General features: G+C 37.4%; 3 protein-coding genes across 5 annotated transcripts; 2 read left to right on the forward strand and 1 right to left on the reverse strand.

Annotated features, from left to right (window-relative positions):
* Nucleotides 1-3,633: 3,633 nt before the first annotated feature.
* LOC148694551 (uncharacterized) lies at nucleotides 3,634-4,545 on the reverse strand. The gene has a single exon (XM_088698990.1). The coding sequence runs from the start codon at nucleotides 4,543-4,545 to the stop codon at nucleotides 3,634-3,636; it is 912 nt and encodes a 303-aa protein (XP_088555116.1).
* Nucleotides 4,546-5,199: 654 nt separating this feature from the next.
* LOC137717940 (acyl-CoA) lies at nucleotides 5,200-10,916 on the forward strand. Its single transcript, XM_068457450.2, has 12 exons — nucleotides 5,200-5,358; nucleotides 5,679-5,825; nucleotides 5,934-6,110; nucleotides 6,275-6,357; nucleotides 6,486-6,684; nucleotides 7,353-7,474; nucleotides 8,019-8,085; nucleotides 9,011-9,061; nucleotides 9,501-9,553; nucleotides 9,725-9,935; nucleotides 10,301-10,471; nucleotides 10,674-10,916. Exons 1-12 carry the CDS (start codon nucleotides 5,287-5,289, stop codon nucleotides 10,731-10,733), a joined length of 1,413 nt encoding a protein of 470 aa, XP_068313551.2. The 5' UTR covers nucleotides 5,200-5,286; the 3' UTR covers nucleotides 10,734-10,916.
* Nucleotides 10,917-12,164: 1,248 nt separating this feature from the next.
* On the forward strand, nucleotides 12,165-14,838 carry LOC137718420 (putative small nuclear ribonucleoprotein F). Of its 3 annotated transcripts, XM_088698621.1 has the most exons (6): nucleotides 12,165-12,306; nucleotides 13,024-13,111; nucleotides 13,222-13,259; nucleotides 13,398-13,462; nucleotides 14,561-14,638; nucleotides 14,707-14,838. In XM_088698621.1, the coding sequence occupies exons 1-5, from the start codon at nucleotides 12,301-12,303 to the stop codon at nucleotides 14,628-14,630; spliced, it is 267 nt and encodes an 88-aa protein (XP_088554747.1). In that variant the 5' UTR covers nucleotides 12,165-12,300; the 3' UTR covers nucleotides 14,631-14,638; nucleotides 14,707-14,838. The 3 variants fall into 3 exon arrangements, with proteins under 3 accessions (XP_088554747.1, XP_068314068.2, XP_088554746.1); XM_068457967.2 differs by having other exon boundaries at nucleotides 14,561-14,838; XM_088698620.1 differs by having other exon boundaries at nucleotides 12,185-12,306; nucleotides 12,949-13,111; nucleotides 14,561-14,838.
* The last annotated feature ends 464 nt before the right edge of the window (nucleotides 14,839-15,302 follow it).

Below are 15,302 nucleotides of genomic sequence, written 5' to 3' on the forward strand. Positions count from 1 at the left end.
ATCTAGGATCCGACAAATGAATAGCAAACGTGACACATAAACTGTATATTACAATTTTGACTATTTAACTTGCATGTACAGATGTTCTGATGTCAATTTTGTTGTAATCTATTTTATCTGACAATTGACAAGGGAAAGGGGACCGGCGGCATGTTGATTAAACTTTTGAAACTGTAAATGCAAGCTTGCTGCTAAAGAGGTGGCTAAGAAGCTCTGAAATTCATTTACTTGAATGAGAAAAAATACAACTTAAATAAGAAAACACATCTGCTGCATAACGTCCACTTTGCAGATTTTGTGGAACTACATACCACGATTTCTGCAAGTAACGTAAACCCTAACCATGACTCCTACAACTTAGGGGTTCTCCTGTAGACTAGGTAAACAAGTCTCCTAACTACATGTAACCACTTTATTGAAAATAAATAATCTAAAGATAAATCTTAACACCCTCCTTTAAACTGATTTCTGCAGAAAAACAGTTTAGGATTGATCTTCATCTTTCCTTCACTCCTGTGTGAGTCCCTCCCTTGAACAAACTCCAAGCATACTTCTGAGCTTCTCGAATGCTTGTTGTTTGAGAGGTTTTGTCATGAGATCAGCAACTTGATCTTCACTCTTACAGAACTGCAACTCAATCACACCATCTTTGCATAGATCCCGCAAGAAATGGTATCTAACATCAATATGTTTGCTTCTTCCATGCATAACTGGATTCCTGGAAAGCTTGATTGCTGAAACATTATCACAATAAATTGTTGTTGAATCTTGTTGCTGGTTACCAAGAACCTCTAGCATTCTTCTCAACCAAATGGCTTGACAGGAACATGAACGAACTCAGCTTCAGTTGTGGATAATGTCACAATTTGCTGCTTCTTAGAGGACCATGAAATTGCACCTGAACTCATTAAAAACACATTTCCAGAAGTGCTTTTACGATCATCAATATCACTTGCGTAATCACTGTCAGTAAAACCAAGGAAACTTGATTTTCTTCCTTTCTTATAAAAAATCCCAAAATCTGTTGCGCCTTTCAAGTAACGAAAGACTCTCTTGGCTGCCCTGAGATGCATCTCAGTGGGATTCTCCATATATCGACTTATCACGCTTACAGAATGCATGATATCAGGCCTCGTGGAAGTTAGATACATCAAACTTCCAACTATCTGTTTGAAATAAGTGATGTCAGTCATTTCCCCATCAAGATCTTTACTCAACTTTAATCCTACCTCTGCTGGAGTTGCAACTGGATTGCAGTTCAACATCTGAAACCTTTCCAATATTTCAAGAATATATTTCTTTTGACAAATAAATACCAGTTGCCGATTGTACTACTTCTATGCCAAGAAAGTAGTGCATCAGTCCCAAGTCACTAATATCAAATTCTTTCATCATAGACTTCTTAAAATCATCATACATATCAACACCACTTCCAGTATAAATTAGATCATCAACATAAAGGCATACGATGAGCATCTTACCTTCATCACCAACCTTAACGTACAAAGTATGCTCATATGGACACTTTTGGAAGCCTTGTTTGATAAAGTATGCATCTATGCGGCTATACCAAGCTCGTGGTGCTTGTTTCAGCCCATAGAGTGCCTTCTTCAACCTCAAAACCTTCTTCTCTTCACCTTGCTGCACATAGCCTGGAGGTTGATCGACAAACACTTGTTCTTGCAATTCACCATGTAAAAAGGCAGATTTTACATCTAATTGGAAAATAGGCCAGGAGTTTTGAGCAGCTAGAGAGATTACCAAACGAATTGTGTCTTGCCTTGCAACTGGGGCAAACACTTATTTGTAATCGACACCATATTCTTGCTTATATCCTTTTGCTACCAAAGGGGCCTTGTGCTTTTCCACCTTGCCTTTCTCATTCAGTTTGGTTTTGAAAACCCACTTCAAACCAATGGTCTTCTAACCTTTAGGCAAATCAGTAAGCTCCCATGTATTATTTTTCTCAATGGACTTAATTTCAGCATTCATTGCGTTTTGCCATTTTAAGTCCTTAACTGCTTCCTCAAAAGTAAGAGGGGTAGAATCTGCAAACAAAGCAAAGTGTGCAGTAATATCTTCATCAGAGAGTTCATCTCCACTTACATAATCAATCATCCAAGATGGCCTCTTCCTTAGACGTTGAATTTGAGGTGGCTGATCATCTGCAAGTTGAGCATTTTCTGGTGGGATTTCATCAGGCTCAGGAGACTGCTCAATCCTATCGTCTGTTGCATCAAAATTAGTTGGAATTTGCTGCTGCTGCTTGCTTTTTCCAGACCAAACCCAAGTTTTTTCTTCATCAAAAACCACATCTCTGCTGGTAATCACCTTCTCAGTAGTTGGGTTGTACAATTTGTAGGCTTTGGAGTGTTTACTAACTCCAAGAAAGACACACTTTGCACCCTTGTCGTCGAGCTTTTTCCTCTTTTCGTCTGGAATGTGTGCATATGCTATGCACCCAAACATTTTAAAGTGATCCACTGAGGGTTTCCGTCCACTCCAAGCTTCCTCGGGTGTCTTGTTTTTTACAGAAAGGGTAGGGCACCTGTTCAAAACATGAATGGACCACAAAACTGTTTTAGGCCAAAAACTTTTAGGAACTCCTCCCTTTACTAGCAAGCTTCTAACCATGTTGAGAATGGTTCGGTTTTTCCTCTCGGATACACCATTTTGCTGGGGTGTATATGAGGCAGTGAGTTGCCTTCGAATCCCTTGCTCATCACAGAAGACTTCAAACTCTTTTGAGCAATATTCACCACCACGATCAGTTCGCAAGGTTTTGATCCTTCTTCCACTTTCGTTCTCAACTAGTGCCTTGAAACTTTTAAATGCATTAAAAGCCTCTGATTTTTCCTGCAAAAAATACACCCACGCCTTTCTACTGAAGTCATCAATAAAAGAAATAAAATATTTCTTTTTACCATTCGATATTGGAGTGATTGGACCACATATGTCTGAATGCACTAGCTCCAATAGGTTTTGTGCTCTCCATGTCTTTCCTTTTGGAAATGGATCACGATGTTGTTTGCTAACAACACATTCTTCGCAGACTTCAGATGGAGGTGTGATCATGGGAAGGCCAGTCACCATTTGCTTATGATGCAGTGTCCTCAAGCCATTGAAATTCAAATGGCCATATCGAATGTGCCACAACCATGATGAGTCGTCTTCCTTAGCCATCAAACAAGTTTGGACAGTTTTGATCTTCAGCGGAAACAATCTGTTTTGGCTCATTTGAACAACAGCAATGGCACCCCTTACTGGATCATATATCTCACATGCATTTTTCTGAAGAGTTATTATATAACCTTTTTCTTGTAACTGTCCAACACTCAACAAATTTGTTTTCAAACTAGGCACATAAAACACATTCGAAATCCTTTCAACAAAATCATTCTTAGTCCTAATTTGAATATCACCATTTCCCATCACATTAACACTAGACCAATCCCCAAAGCTTACGGTAGTTTGAAAGTTTTCATCCAGAAATGAGAAAGATGACTTGCAACCACTCATATGATTGCTGCAACCTGTGTCAACATACCATACTTCGGAATCAATCTCCTCTTTGACGTGGAAAGCCATCAACAGTGTCTCATCATCCTTCTTTTCAGCAAAGTTAGACTTCTCTCATTTCTCTTTGTCTTTTGGCAGCTTTGTGTAGCATTCATTGCGATAATGCCCAAGGTTTCCACACCTATAGCACTTGATGTTGGACTTGTCAACTTGTCCTCTGCCTCTATTCTGAGAGTGATCATCATGTCTCTTGGAACTTTGGTGTTGTCTGTCTCTATCTCGGTTACCTCGACCACCTCGACCTTTTCCTCTACCTCTACCTTGGCCTCTTCCTCTTGAGCTTGAGGATTCAAAAAAGGTAGAAGCTTTCAGAGCTTGTTCTTCTAAGTTGACACGTTCTGTGATCCCACGGTTTAGCTGCTGCTCATGGACCAACAATGAGCTTTGAAGCTCATCAATCGACATCTCTGCAGTGTCATTTGACTCTTCAATAGAGCAAACGATGTAGTTGAACTTTGGAGCCATAGATCTCAGGATCTTCTCTACAATGGAGCCATCATCAAGCTTGTCACCATGGATTTGCATTTTGTTTTCAATCCCCATGGTCCTTGCAAAATACTCGGCGACAAACTCTCCATTCTTCATTTGGAGAGTCTCAAAGTCTCGTCTCAGGGCTTGAAGCTGTGCACGCTTCACTCTTGCTGACCCTTGGTACTTTCTCTTCATGGAGTCCCAAATGTGCTTGGAAGTATCCTTCTGGAGAATAGTCTCCAAAATAGCACGATCAATTGATTGGAATAGGTAATTCTTTACCTTCAAATCCTTCAACTTCAGTTCTTCAAGCTTACGTTGTTGCGCAATCGTAAGCGTACTTTCTTCGGGTATAGTATAACCCGTTTCCACAAGATCCCAGTATTCTTTGGACCTTAGGAAATTCTCCATCACCATGCTCCAATGATCGTAGTGACCGTCGAAGCGTGGAATCGCTGGCTGAACAAAGTTTTCTGCTGGCTTGTCAGACGCCATGAATGCTTGCTACTGCAAAGACAAAAGCTGCTGCTTCTATTAAGAAACTCTCGACACAGGCCCAGTGGGGGCTCTGGTACCAAATGCTGATTAAACTTTTGAAACTGTAAATGCAAGCTTGCTGCTAAAGAGATGGCTAAGAAGCTCTGAAATTCATTTACTTGAATGAGAAAAAATACAACTTAAATAAGAAAACACATCTGCTGCATAACGTCCACTTTGCAGATTTTGTGGAACTACATACCACGATTTCTGCAAGTAACGTAAACCCTAACCATGACTCCTACAACTTAGGGATTCTCCTGTAGACTAGGTAAACAAGTCTCCTAACTACATGTAACCACTTTATTGAAAATAAATAATCTAAAGATAAATCTTAACATGGCAAGGGTAGAGAGATTGAGATAGAGATATCTTTGTAAAATTGTAGGGGAATTGTGTTTAGGATTTGTTATTCTTCTACGCAATGTCTTTATTTATAGAAATAAAAAAGAGAGAAGAAATCCTTCGTCCCCAAGAAATACAAGTCTCTATAGAAAAAATAATTAGAATCAAATCTAATCTAGGATTTACACAATTACACTAGGAAAGTTCACAACAAATTTTAATTTTTTTTGGGTTTTTCTTTAATATTGAAAATAAAATTTTGCAACGTGTCATGCAAAAGACCGTTTGCTCCTGAGGTTATCAGAACTTGAGAGACAGTGCTTGAGAACTCAAGTGCGCGGGCGGGGGTCAGCTATGGCAGTCGCTGCAATGAGCTACTGCAGGCCTTCCCCATTTCTGGGCAAATACCCACCTCATTTTCACTTGGTAAGTCACCTTTCTTTCTGTCTCCCAATTTCCTTTTTTTTTTTTCTGTTTTTTTTTTTGGGTTTTTGTATGCAATCATCATCTGGTTGGATTATTTTTGGTTTAATGTTCTGAATCAGTGTGAGGTGACAACTTGGGGTTTCTAGTTTACTGATCAAACCTTATTAAAATTACATTTGAGCTTCTGGGTTTTTGTTATTTTCTGCAGTCTTTCACTTTGTAGTTCAAGTATTGGTTGATGGATTGATTTTGCGATAAGATTATTTGATATTCTTGAATTCTTGGTTTTTTTTTTTTTCCTTGTTGGGATTGAATTTTAGGGAAAATCGCAACCCCTGAAAGCTGGTCAGGCATCGAGAATTAGTGCACTATTTTGGGGAGCCAGGAAGTCTGCAGAGCCACAAGAAATAGAGATAAGTCTTTCACTTGGGGATTTCACTTTGACAGCTCCAGGTTCACAGAAAGAGGTGTTTGTTTGTATTCTCTCTTCATTTCGATTGATTAACTTCAAGTGTGCAAGTAATTTAATCATGTGATATCATTGATGAATCTATGTTTGTTGGTTATATTTGCAGGGAATCTCAGGAGTGAAACCGAAAAAGATATCAGTTTCGGTCATTTCATCAATCTCTGAGGTCTCATCCACTGAGTGGGATGCATGCGCTATCGATGTTACAGGCCCTGAAAAATTTAATCCATTTCTTACTCATGCTTTTCTTTCAAGCTTGGAAGAGTCTGCTTCCGCCGTCAGGGTTAGGAATTGAGCTCTTCCTTTCCGTTTGTATTATAAGCTAATACATAATACCATTGTTTGTTTAGATTTTCTATTGTATAAGCAATTGAGATTTCTGGTTCTTTAGCTGTCATGAAGAGTGTCTATCAGTTTCAATGAGCCTGGACTTCCAATATTTTCCAGGAAACCGGATGGACTCCACGCCATGTCATTGCTAAGGATGAAAGTGAAAGTATTGTAGGTGTTGTTCCACTCTATCTTAAAAGGTTTAGAATCTTCTGAGCTCTTCAGATGCAAGCTCTATTGTCATTTCTCCTAAATTATGTACAAAGGCTTTGACTTCTACTGTTTTTTTTTTTTTGCTGTGGTCTGACCTTTTTTATTTGGTTTGCAGTCATTCCTATGGTGAATTTGTTTTTGATCATTCTTGGGCTGATGCATATTATAGTTTTGGGGGGAGGTATTATCCAAAATTGCAGTCTTGTGTACCTTTTACTCCAGTAACTGGCCCCAGGATTTTAATTCGTAATACGTCATTCAAAGATCAAGTTTTTGACATCATAGTATCCGCTTTGAAGGAGCTGACTGCCAAGGTATGCAAGTAATCAAATAGTCTTTCTTGTAGCATTTATGACCCTTTTGATCCTCTTGAAATTACTATGCTTGTTACTTAGTCCTAGAGGAGCAGTGTATTTGACCGGGCAATTTTTCATATAAATGCATAAGTGAGATGTATAAAAGTCAACATTCATATAAAAGAAATGATTAGATGTATAATTTTAAGAATTTTCTTTTGTTATGCCTTTTGCTTATAATGCCTTCATCTTATGGATATAAGATTGGAGTTGAGTGAGTTTCACGGACGGACTGGAATCTGTAAACTTCTGGTGTCAAAATCAAAATGGCATAAGCATGACTGGTCCTTGAAGCCAAAAGAAGATTCCTTGAGGGAAGAGTTGAATGAACTCTTAGAATGCTATTGCAGTTTTTGTCATTCTGTTCATTTATAATTTCCAAAGTAGTTAGTGGAAGGAAGGAACTTGCCTTTTCAGATTAATATTGAGGTATTATTTTAGAGTAATATTAAAGTGTTTTAAAGATAATGAGACTTAATTAGCTATGAGGCTGTTGTTATTTTTCATGTCACTTGTCTTGACCATTGGTTCTCTTTTCTGACCTTTTCTTGTTAAGAAGAATAAGACTTGTCCTTTTCTGAATGTCAGCGCCCTTACTACTTATTCTGACTTGTCTGTTTTGACAGTACCGGCTCTCATCACTGCACATTACCTTCCCATCTGAAACGGAGTGGAACAAACTGAGTGAAAGAGGTTTTCTTCAGAGAACTGGAATGCAGTACCATTGGAAAAACCACAACTACAAAAAGTGAGTAATGCATAACCTTTTTCTTATTTACTGGGTTAATGTCAAATGTGGAGTATGTTCACATCCGTTGAAGATATAATTTTGATTGGCAATTACATTTGTAATGTATATGTGATAGAAAAGTAATATGTATATCATAGTTTACTGTCAAGAAAACAGTTTAGTATAGATTGAAATGGCAATTCTTATGTATATGCTATGGTGAATAAATACGTATTTAATGTTCTAAGCCTTTATAAACCGCTGGAATATGTTCAAATACAGCTTTGTACGTATATGTGTATCTGTTTGTGCGTGCCTGGGAATGTATGTTTGTGCACTTGTATACAAATTGTTCGTTATATTTGAGGAACTTATTACCCATCATTGAAGGCTAACACAAGCTACTCTCTGAAACATATTTAAGCAGTAAGGAGGCTCATCATTGGTTTCCAAACCATATTAGACTAATACATTTCAAGCATTATTAGACTACTCTCATTTTGTGATTGAAAATTTGAATAGTTGAACTTGAATCTAGAAAATTCCTTTATTTGTGATACAGTTTTGACGAGTTCTTGATGGACATGAAGCAAAGTAAAAGGAAAAATATACGTCAAGAGCGCAAAAAGGTTGGCCCTTTAAAACATGCTTTCATATATTCCAATTGATATTCAGTTTATCTAGAAAATGAGAAACTAAGTTGTAGAAAATTTTATTTTCTGTAAAATGGATTTCCTGTTAGATTGTTTCATGACAAAAATTCTTTAAACAGAACAATGATGTGGTGTTGCTTGGAACCAAGAAAAGGTTCACGAATATAACAGAAATACCAGAAAAATCACAAAATCAACTAAGATAATGCTAAGGAACAAATGAATGTGTGGAAAATGAGAAGTTGTTCTCTATAAGAACAAATGAATGAATAAAGGCGAAAGCCATGACTTAAAGAATGGGAGAAACATTGGTCAACTCATGGGAGCAAGACTCCCTAAACCCTAAACCCTAAGTAAATATTGACCCTCTTGTATGTATCTGGAAACTCAAACCATGGAACGGTCTACATTTGACGAATTTCCTTAAGGAACATATTCCTTGATGTTTTGTGTATGACCTCTTCATAATGCCTCCTTTAGTGATCAGTATAATCTTTGAGTTTCTTTTTTTCTTTTCTTTTTTTTTTCTTTTTTTGACAAATGATAAAATATCTACATTAAACTAAGGTGAGGAGATTCGAACATGGGTGCTCGTGTTCAAGGCGAAGCCTCTTAACCAATTGAGCTACAAGCCATTCGCAGTATAATCTTTGAGTTGGCCGGCAGTGTAATGTTTGGCAAAAAGTACTTATAGAATACCTGATTCTCTTTATTTGATTAATGAATACTTCCATTATCTTCTGCTTGCCACTTGTGAGATTATTTTCTTATGATTGAGTTTATGTTCCATCATCCTCTCTCTCTCTCTCTCTCTGTTTGCTGGGTTAAGTCAGGTAGTTTATTATTTTTCTTTTTTAGAGACATGAGGTACCGGTTTTCTAATTGAACACTTGATGTGCAGATTGTGCAGCAGAATTTGACTATGAAACGGCTGCGGGGTAATGAAATAAAGGTATTTGACCATGTTTCTTCTAATAATTGATAGCTATGATTGTTAATGATTTTTTCCACTTATATGTGATTATACACTCCTTTCAGTTGCTTTTTGCGCTGTTTTACATGATGAATCATCATTTGATATGGTTCAATCCATCAGCGATTCATGTTCTATAAGAACTTCATTCATTTTCGAAACAAATGGGGCCTGCTGAAAGATTTCTTTGGTTAAAATATCTAGTAATACTTGTACAAGTATCTGTTATTTGTGGATCTTTACTGACTCCAGTATGTGTAGTGCTTCCAATGCTACGATAAACTTCTGAAGCAATAGAATCTTGCAAGGCTTGCTGTCTTCTGTTAAGAAATTCTAGTTGGTTTATGACACTTTATGCTACAGAACAGTTTGAACATAAGCCTGACCATCCTCTTCTTTAATGATATTCTGTTGGCAGGCTAGGCACTGGGATTCGTTCTATAACTTCTACCGGAACACCACTGATAACAAGTTGGTTCCTCATAGATCTCTTTCTTAGCCATTTCCTGATGTTTCTGAGTTCGAGATATATGCCATAAATTATATTTTCATACTATAAATTATTGTGAAAACTTTTGAACAGAGAAGTTTGAGTCATTTCTTTTGTTGTATAGTTGTGTAAAATTTCACTCATATCCACAGGTGGGGTACTCCATACCTGACCAGGGAGTTTTTTCACCAAATGGGCGAAAAGATGGGAGACCAGGTACTACTTGTTGTTGCTGAAGAAGGGGATGAGCTAGTTGCTGGAGCTCTGAATCTTATAGGAGGAGATACGTTATTTGGACGCCTATGGGGAAGTCATCCAAGAGCTTACTATCCAAGTTTGCATTTTGAAGCATGCTATTACCAGGTCTAGTTATATTTATTTTTATTTTTCATTCCTTCTGTCATTTTATTAGCAAATATTTAGACTTTCAACTCTTTATATTTAGCAGACAAATGTTTTAATTGACATATCTGTAATATTTGTAAACGTGGAAGCAATTTGAAATGCTGTCATATGCCCTATATGATTAAGTAATTAGGGGCCATATTTTCTGCCCAGTGTCTCTGTACTTCCTTGAATTCCTTGATGGGAAACCGCATCTAAATTTAGATTTGTTCTGTTTTTATTGATTGCACCAAAGAGTAGACGAGCATAAAACTATAAATCAGCACTGTTAAAGGAAATATATACAACAAATATTCATTTCTTATGGTTTTATGACATCGCAGGCAATAGAAGCTGCAATCGAACTTAATCTAAACACAGTAGAGGCAGGAGCTCAGGGCGAACATAAGATTCAGAGAGGTTATCTGCCTGTGACAACCTATAGCTGTCATTACCTGGTGGACGAAGGTTTCAGGAAGGCCATAGAGAACTTTGTAGGGCGTGAATCAACTCAGGTGATTGCATTTATAATTTCTGTATTTATGTGGCAATGGCATCCTGAACCAATTCCTTTTTTCTGAGGAGTCATTTGTTACTTTGTTACGCCGGACTTATTTGTTCTTTGTAAGCGTTCTAGTAATTTACCCCGTTGTGTCTTTTTAATTCTATTTTTCGCCTCATTTCATTTCATAATAAGTACGTATTTGTTACATGCAGGTTGAGCTCGTCAAGAAACTAGTACATGATTCTGGTCCTTTCAAGGAAGGTATACAATAATTTATTGGCAGAATGCCCTTCTAGACTACGAGTAGAAGCAGATTGATTTTTTGTAAATTGTGGATGTCATATTTTTTCCTTTTTGTAAATTAAACCTGTGAAGTTTTACTTGAAAAGTATGTACATAATTACAATTACATAGTAAGCTTTATAGCAGAAAATTTCGTGTATAATTTGTGAAAATAGCGTGTTCGTGGATCCTTTAAATAAATCAACGGATGAAATGAAACGCCCGGTAACGTTCGATATGGCCTCTCGTTGGCCGTTCCTAACCCATTAACCGATGGTTGATGATCGGTGTGTGTACTCTTCAAATATTGTGGCAATGCATGATGTGTGAATCTGAGTTGAACTATCCCACAGAAATTTCTTAGCTCAAAGGACAAGGCCTGATGCATGAATATTGAAGCAGGGGGGCAGTAGTGATGAAAGAGGGAGGGTATCAGTCTCCTAATCTAAAGGCATCTTCCCGTTCCCTCGCAACCACCATCATTATCTCCACCACCACCATCACCCCACTATTCCACTGTCGCCACCATCTCCCACCACCACCACTTCCACTGACTCTGCCACCGTGACCCCTACCACCTCTGCAATCACCATTGCCGCTCACCGCTACCATCAGCATTACCGCCATTGGCACTCCAACCACCATTCCCCCTATTACCATCGTTGTCGTAACTATTGTCGCTCACTGCCTCCACCATCCCTCATCGCCATTGTTAGCACCAACACCCTCACCGCTATTGTTGCCACCCGACCCCTCCAAGCTAGTTAAGCGGCGGGTTAGGATCTAGCGTGGCCCTAAGCAAAATTTAAGTAAATTTATTAGATATCTAATAAATAGGTGCTTATTTACGTTTAAAATAAAACATATATGTGCACCTCCTCGCCAACCCCCAACTATATACCAAGGTTGAAACACCAAGAAAATAATGAAGAAGAATGATTCATGAGATACATGACTGTACAAATTCGGTAGAGAAGAGCAACACCTTGAGGGATGGAGGAAGACTACAACTCTTCTGTCTGAATCCGTAAAAGAGAAATTAGAGGGGAGGGTTGGATTCTTGATGACATTTGGTATTTATACCATGGACGCTCAAATCCATCAAAATTTCTCGACCATTAAAATCCTAGCAAATTTTGGGCATTTTCATGACACCTAGATATGTGCAGGCTATTTTAAAATCCTGTTTAACAAATGTTAAAGTCTATTAAAATCCTATCAAATCATAAATTAACTGTATTCTTTAATTTTAGAAGGATAATGCTATTCACATAATCATTTTTACTTCCCACACACTATTGGTAAATTTTGTCAATTAATCATTTTCAATTTATTTGATCCAATAGTCGAAAATTAAAAAAAAAATATATAAAAAGTAAAAATAAATGTGTAGATATCACATCTTTTTTTAAATAGCCCAAGACGACTCGCGGTCCAAATCGTTAAAAGCAAAAAATTGTCTGGGAATTGGGATAAACCCTAAAACCCCCGTAGGGTGAAGAGAAAAAGCATTATCTTTCAGCTTTAGCTTCCCTAAAGCTCTCCTCTCTCTCGCCAATGGCTGTAAGTAATTTATTTTCCATCTGTTTTTCTGGGTTTTTTCATAACTCGTATCTAATTAGGGCACACGGACTTTACAATTTTCTAGTTTCTCTTTAAAATTTACGATCTCTTCGAGTATTTGTTCGTGCTTAAAATTTCTTCTGTTGGGGGTTTTAGTGCAAGATTTGATCACGAGGGTTGCGTTTCCTTTTCTGCAACCAAAAAGTAAAATTTTTCTCCACTGATTTAATTTTGGTTAGAATTCGGAGCTCTGTTAGGATACTGAATTCTGATTTTATTTTTTTCTGTTCTAAGACAACGATATATTTGGGCTGAGAGCTGACCTTAATAATTTGGTATTTGAATGTGCCATCCACGAGAGTCAAACCAAATGCTTCCCAATTACAAGTGGAGAGGAATACCATTAAAACGTAGTGCTAAGTCAACTGCACTTCCAAAGTATTTGGTAGTATGAATGTATGCCCTTTATGCATTAATTCTATTAGGTTCCTTTTAAATTTGTGTTTATTTATAAATAGGATTTGCCTTTTGAAAAAGCATATAGATACTGAACTTGTAAAAATAGCACAATAATTTTTTTCCCGAGTTTAGTTAGTAGTTGATGAATAACTTCTGAGCTTTAAATTGTTGATTTGATGGTAGATGTAAATTCAGCTGTTGGATAGATTGGATGGAGTGCTCTGAATTGTAATACTTTTGCTCTTGTGCACAATGCAGACAATACCAGTTAACCCCAAACCTTTCTTGAACAATCTGACTGGAAAGACAGTCATTGTGAAACTGAAATGGGGAATGGAGTACAAAGGTATATTTTTATTTACGTTTCTGGGAGAAAAAAATTAACTCCTGTGCTTCAAAAATTATGAACATGCAATTGGTGCATTTCTAATCCTCTTTGATTGTGCATCTTTTCAGGCTTCCTTGTCTCAACGGATGCCTACATGAACTTGCAGGTACTACTCTAATATTTGAACTCTTTTTCTATACGAATTCTGAATAATTCTCTTAGCTTCTTTTTTACCTACTTTTTTTCTCGAGACTAGAAATTGAAGCTGGTATAATGTTTAATGTATGAAATCTTATATGCATAGCTGGCCAACACCGAAGAATATATTGATGGACAATCCACTGGAAATCTGGGAGAGATTTTGATCAGGTGAGTTTTCTGGAATTCTTTGAACCACTTAACTATAATTTTCCTTTACAATTCTATTGTTGGAATGTGCCTTATATTTTTCTTTTCATTTACTTTTGCTAGTTTTTTTCTGGCACATTTATAAGTTTTTGGTTTTCTCGGAAAAAGTTTGTATCCCAACTGATGTCTAGGATCTGCATGTGACATTTGGAGCAAAGTTGTGGGTAAATGTTGTTCTGTGTACTAAAGAGTCTACTCGGATAACTGTGAATACCCTTGAGTTAGGAAGTTGCGACCATATGATGATAGGATATAATGCTATGGCAAAATGTTAAGTTAGGTCGTGGTTGGCATTGTTTTTGCAGAAGTGGTTTTACTCATTTTGACTTTGGCATTTTTAAAGTTTCACTGAAGGCCTATGTGATTCTGTTGTTTTTCAAAAAAATCACCTCTAAGGAGAAGCACCTATCATTGTAAGTTTTAAATTTTTTCTACACTCTCTAGAAGTGACTTTGGCCCGCCATAATCACTCGTAAACGAGCCCTTAACGGGTTTGCTCCGACAAAGTTGAGGACCAGAGATTACCCGTTTGTAGTTAATCATGGCCCTGAGAAGGTGCAAAAGCATGGACCCTGTTATTTATTTTTCTAAAGTGATGCTATAGATATATTACCAGCGCAACTCTTTTGATGTGGGCTAGAAGCCTAGAATTTATGAATTTTGAATGCTGATAGGATGTGTGTACTTCTTGGCACATATGATGCATAGCTGCAAATGAACTGAATATATAGTATAAATTGGGAACAGCTCCTTGATGGGTGCAATGCTTTAAATGCTATCTTCGCTGTCTTATTGGAGATTTATGATTTATAATTCTTCCTTTTTACCGGGTGGAACTTTTGTGAGTTTGGCAATGAACCACCACACATCTAAACACAATAGATTATTCAAGTTCTCAGTTTTTCTCTAGTCAATACAATCTGTTTCCTTCCATAACCTTTTTATATGTTTTGTTATGTAGAAAAAATGTTCCAAGCATCACATACCATGTAAACATGCAATGCATTCATTAAGGTAAAATACGAAGCTAACACTTCACCTGCTCTCATTCTTCTACAGGTGCAACAACGTTCTCTATCTTCGTGGGGTGCCAGAGGATGAAGAAATTGAAGACGCCGAAGGGGACTGAGATGTGAAGTAAGGGTTGGTTATAAAAACAGATATTTAAGTATCAGGATTTAATCTCTGCTATTGTTGTTGTTTAGGTGCATTGTTTGGAGTGGTATTGCCGGATGTTTGATTTTTGACAAATGGTTCGTAAACGTTGAATGAACCATTCCTTTCATGTAACAAGGCTCATGTCGTTGGAAGTTGGAAATGAAAAACCTTTTTAGTGATTTAGTGCACCCAATTGGCGCATTTGATCGTGTTAATGTTCAGACTAGCGCACTAAAATGGCATAATCGACTCTGTTCTTTCTTTGAATTGGAGATGAAGATTCATCCAATAGCAAGAGTGCATCAAGGCAGGACATCTACCATTCCAACAGGGATGGAAATTTAACCGTTAAACCCGTTCCCTGTGGTAGCTGCCCAGAATGGGACAGCTACTGTAATGAAAATCGGGTGTATGATTCGGTTTCTGTTTTGGAATGATGATATCCGTCCCGAAACCACTCCCATTTTCATTTTTATTCTAGTTTTGTTGGAAAAATCATGGCATGAAGCATTCGAATTCTAATACTTCGGAGTGGAAATGGTTATTTCTGCCAAACAACGGTTCCCATGCTTGTAGTAGACCAAACATTGTGATTAAATCGCATGCTTGCAGCCCAAGATATATTCCGAAAAACAAATGTCAC

Source organism: Pyrus communis, chromosome 8 (genome assembly GCF_041283825.1).
Source record: "Pyrus communis isolate YQ-2024b chromosome 8, ASM4128382v1, whole genome shotgun sequence".
Classification (NCBI taxonomy): Eukaryota; Viridiplantae; Streptophyta; class Magnoliopsida; order Rosales; family Rosaceae; genus Pyrus; species Pyrus communis.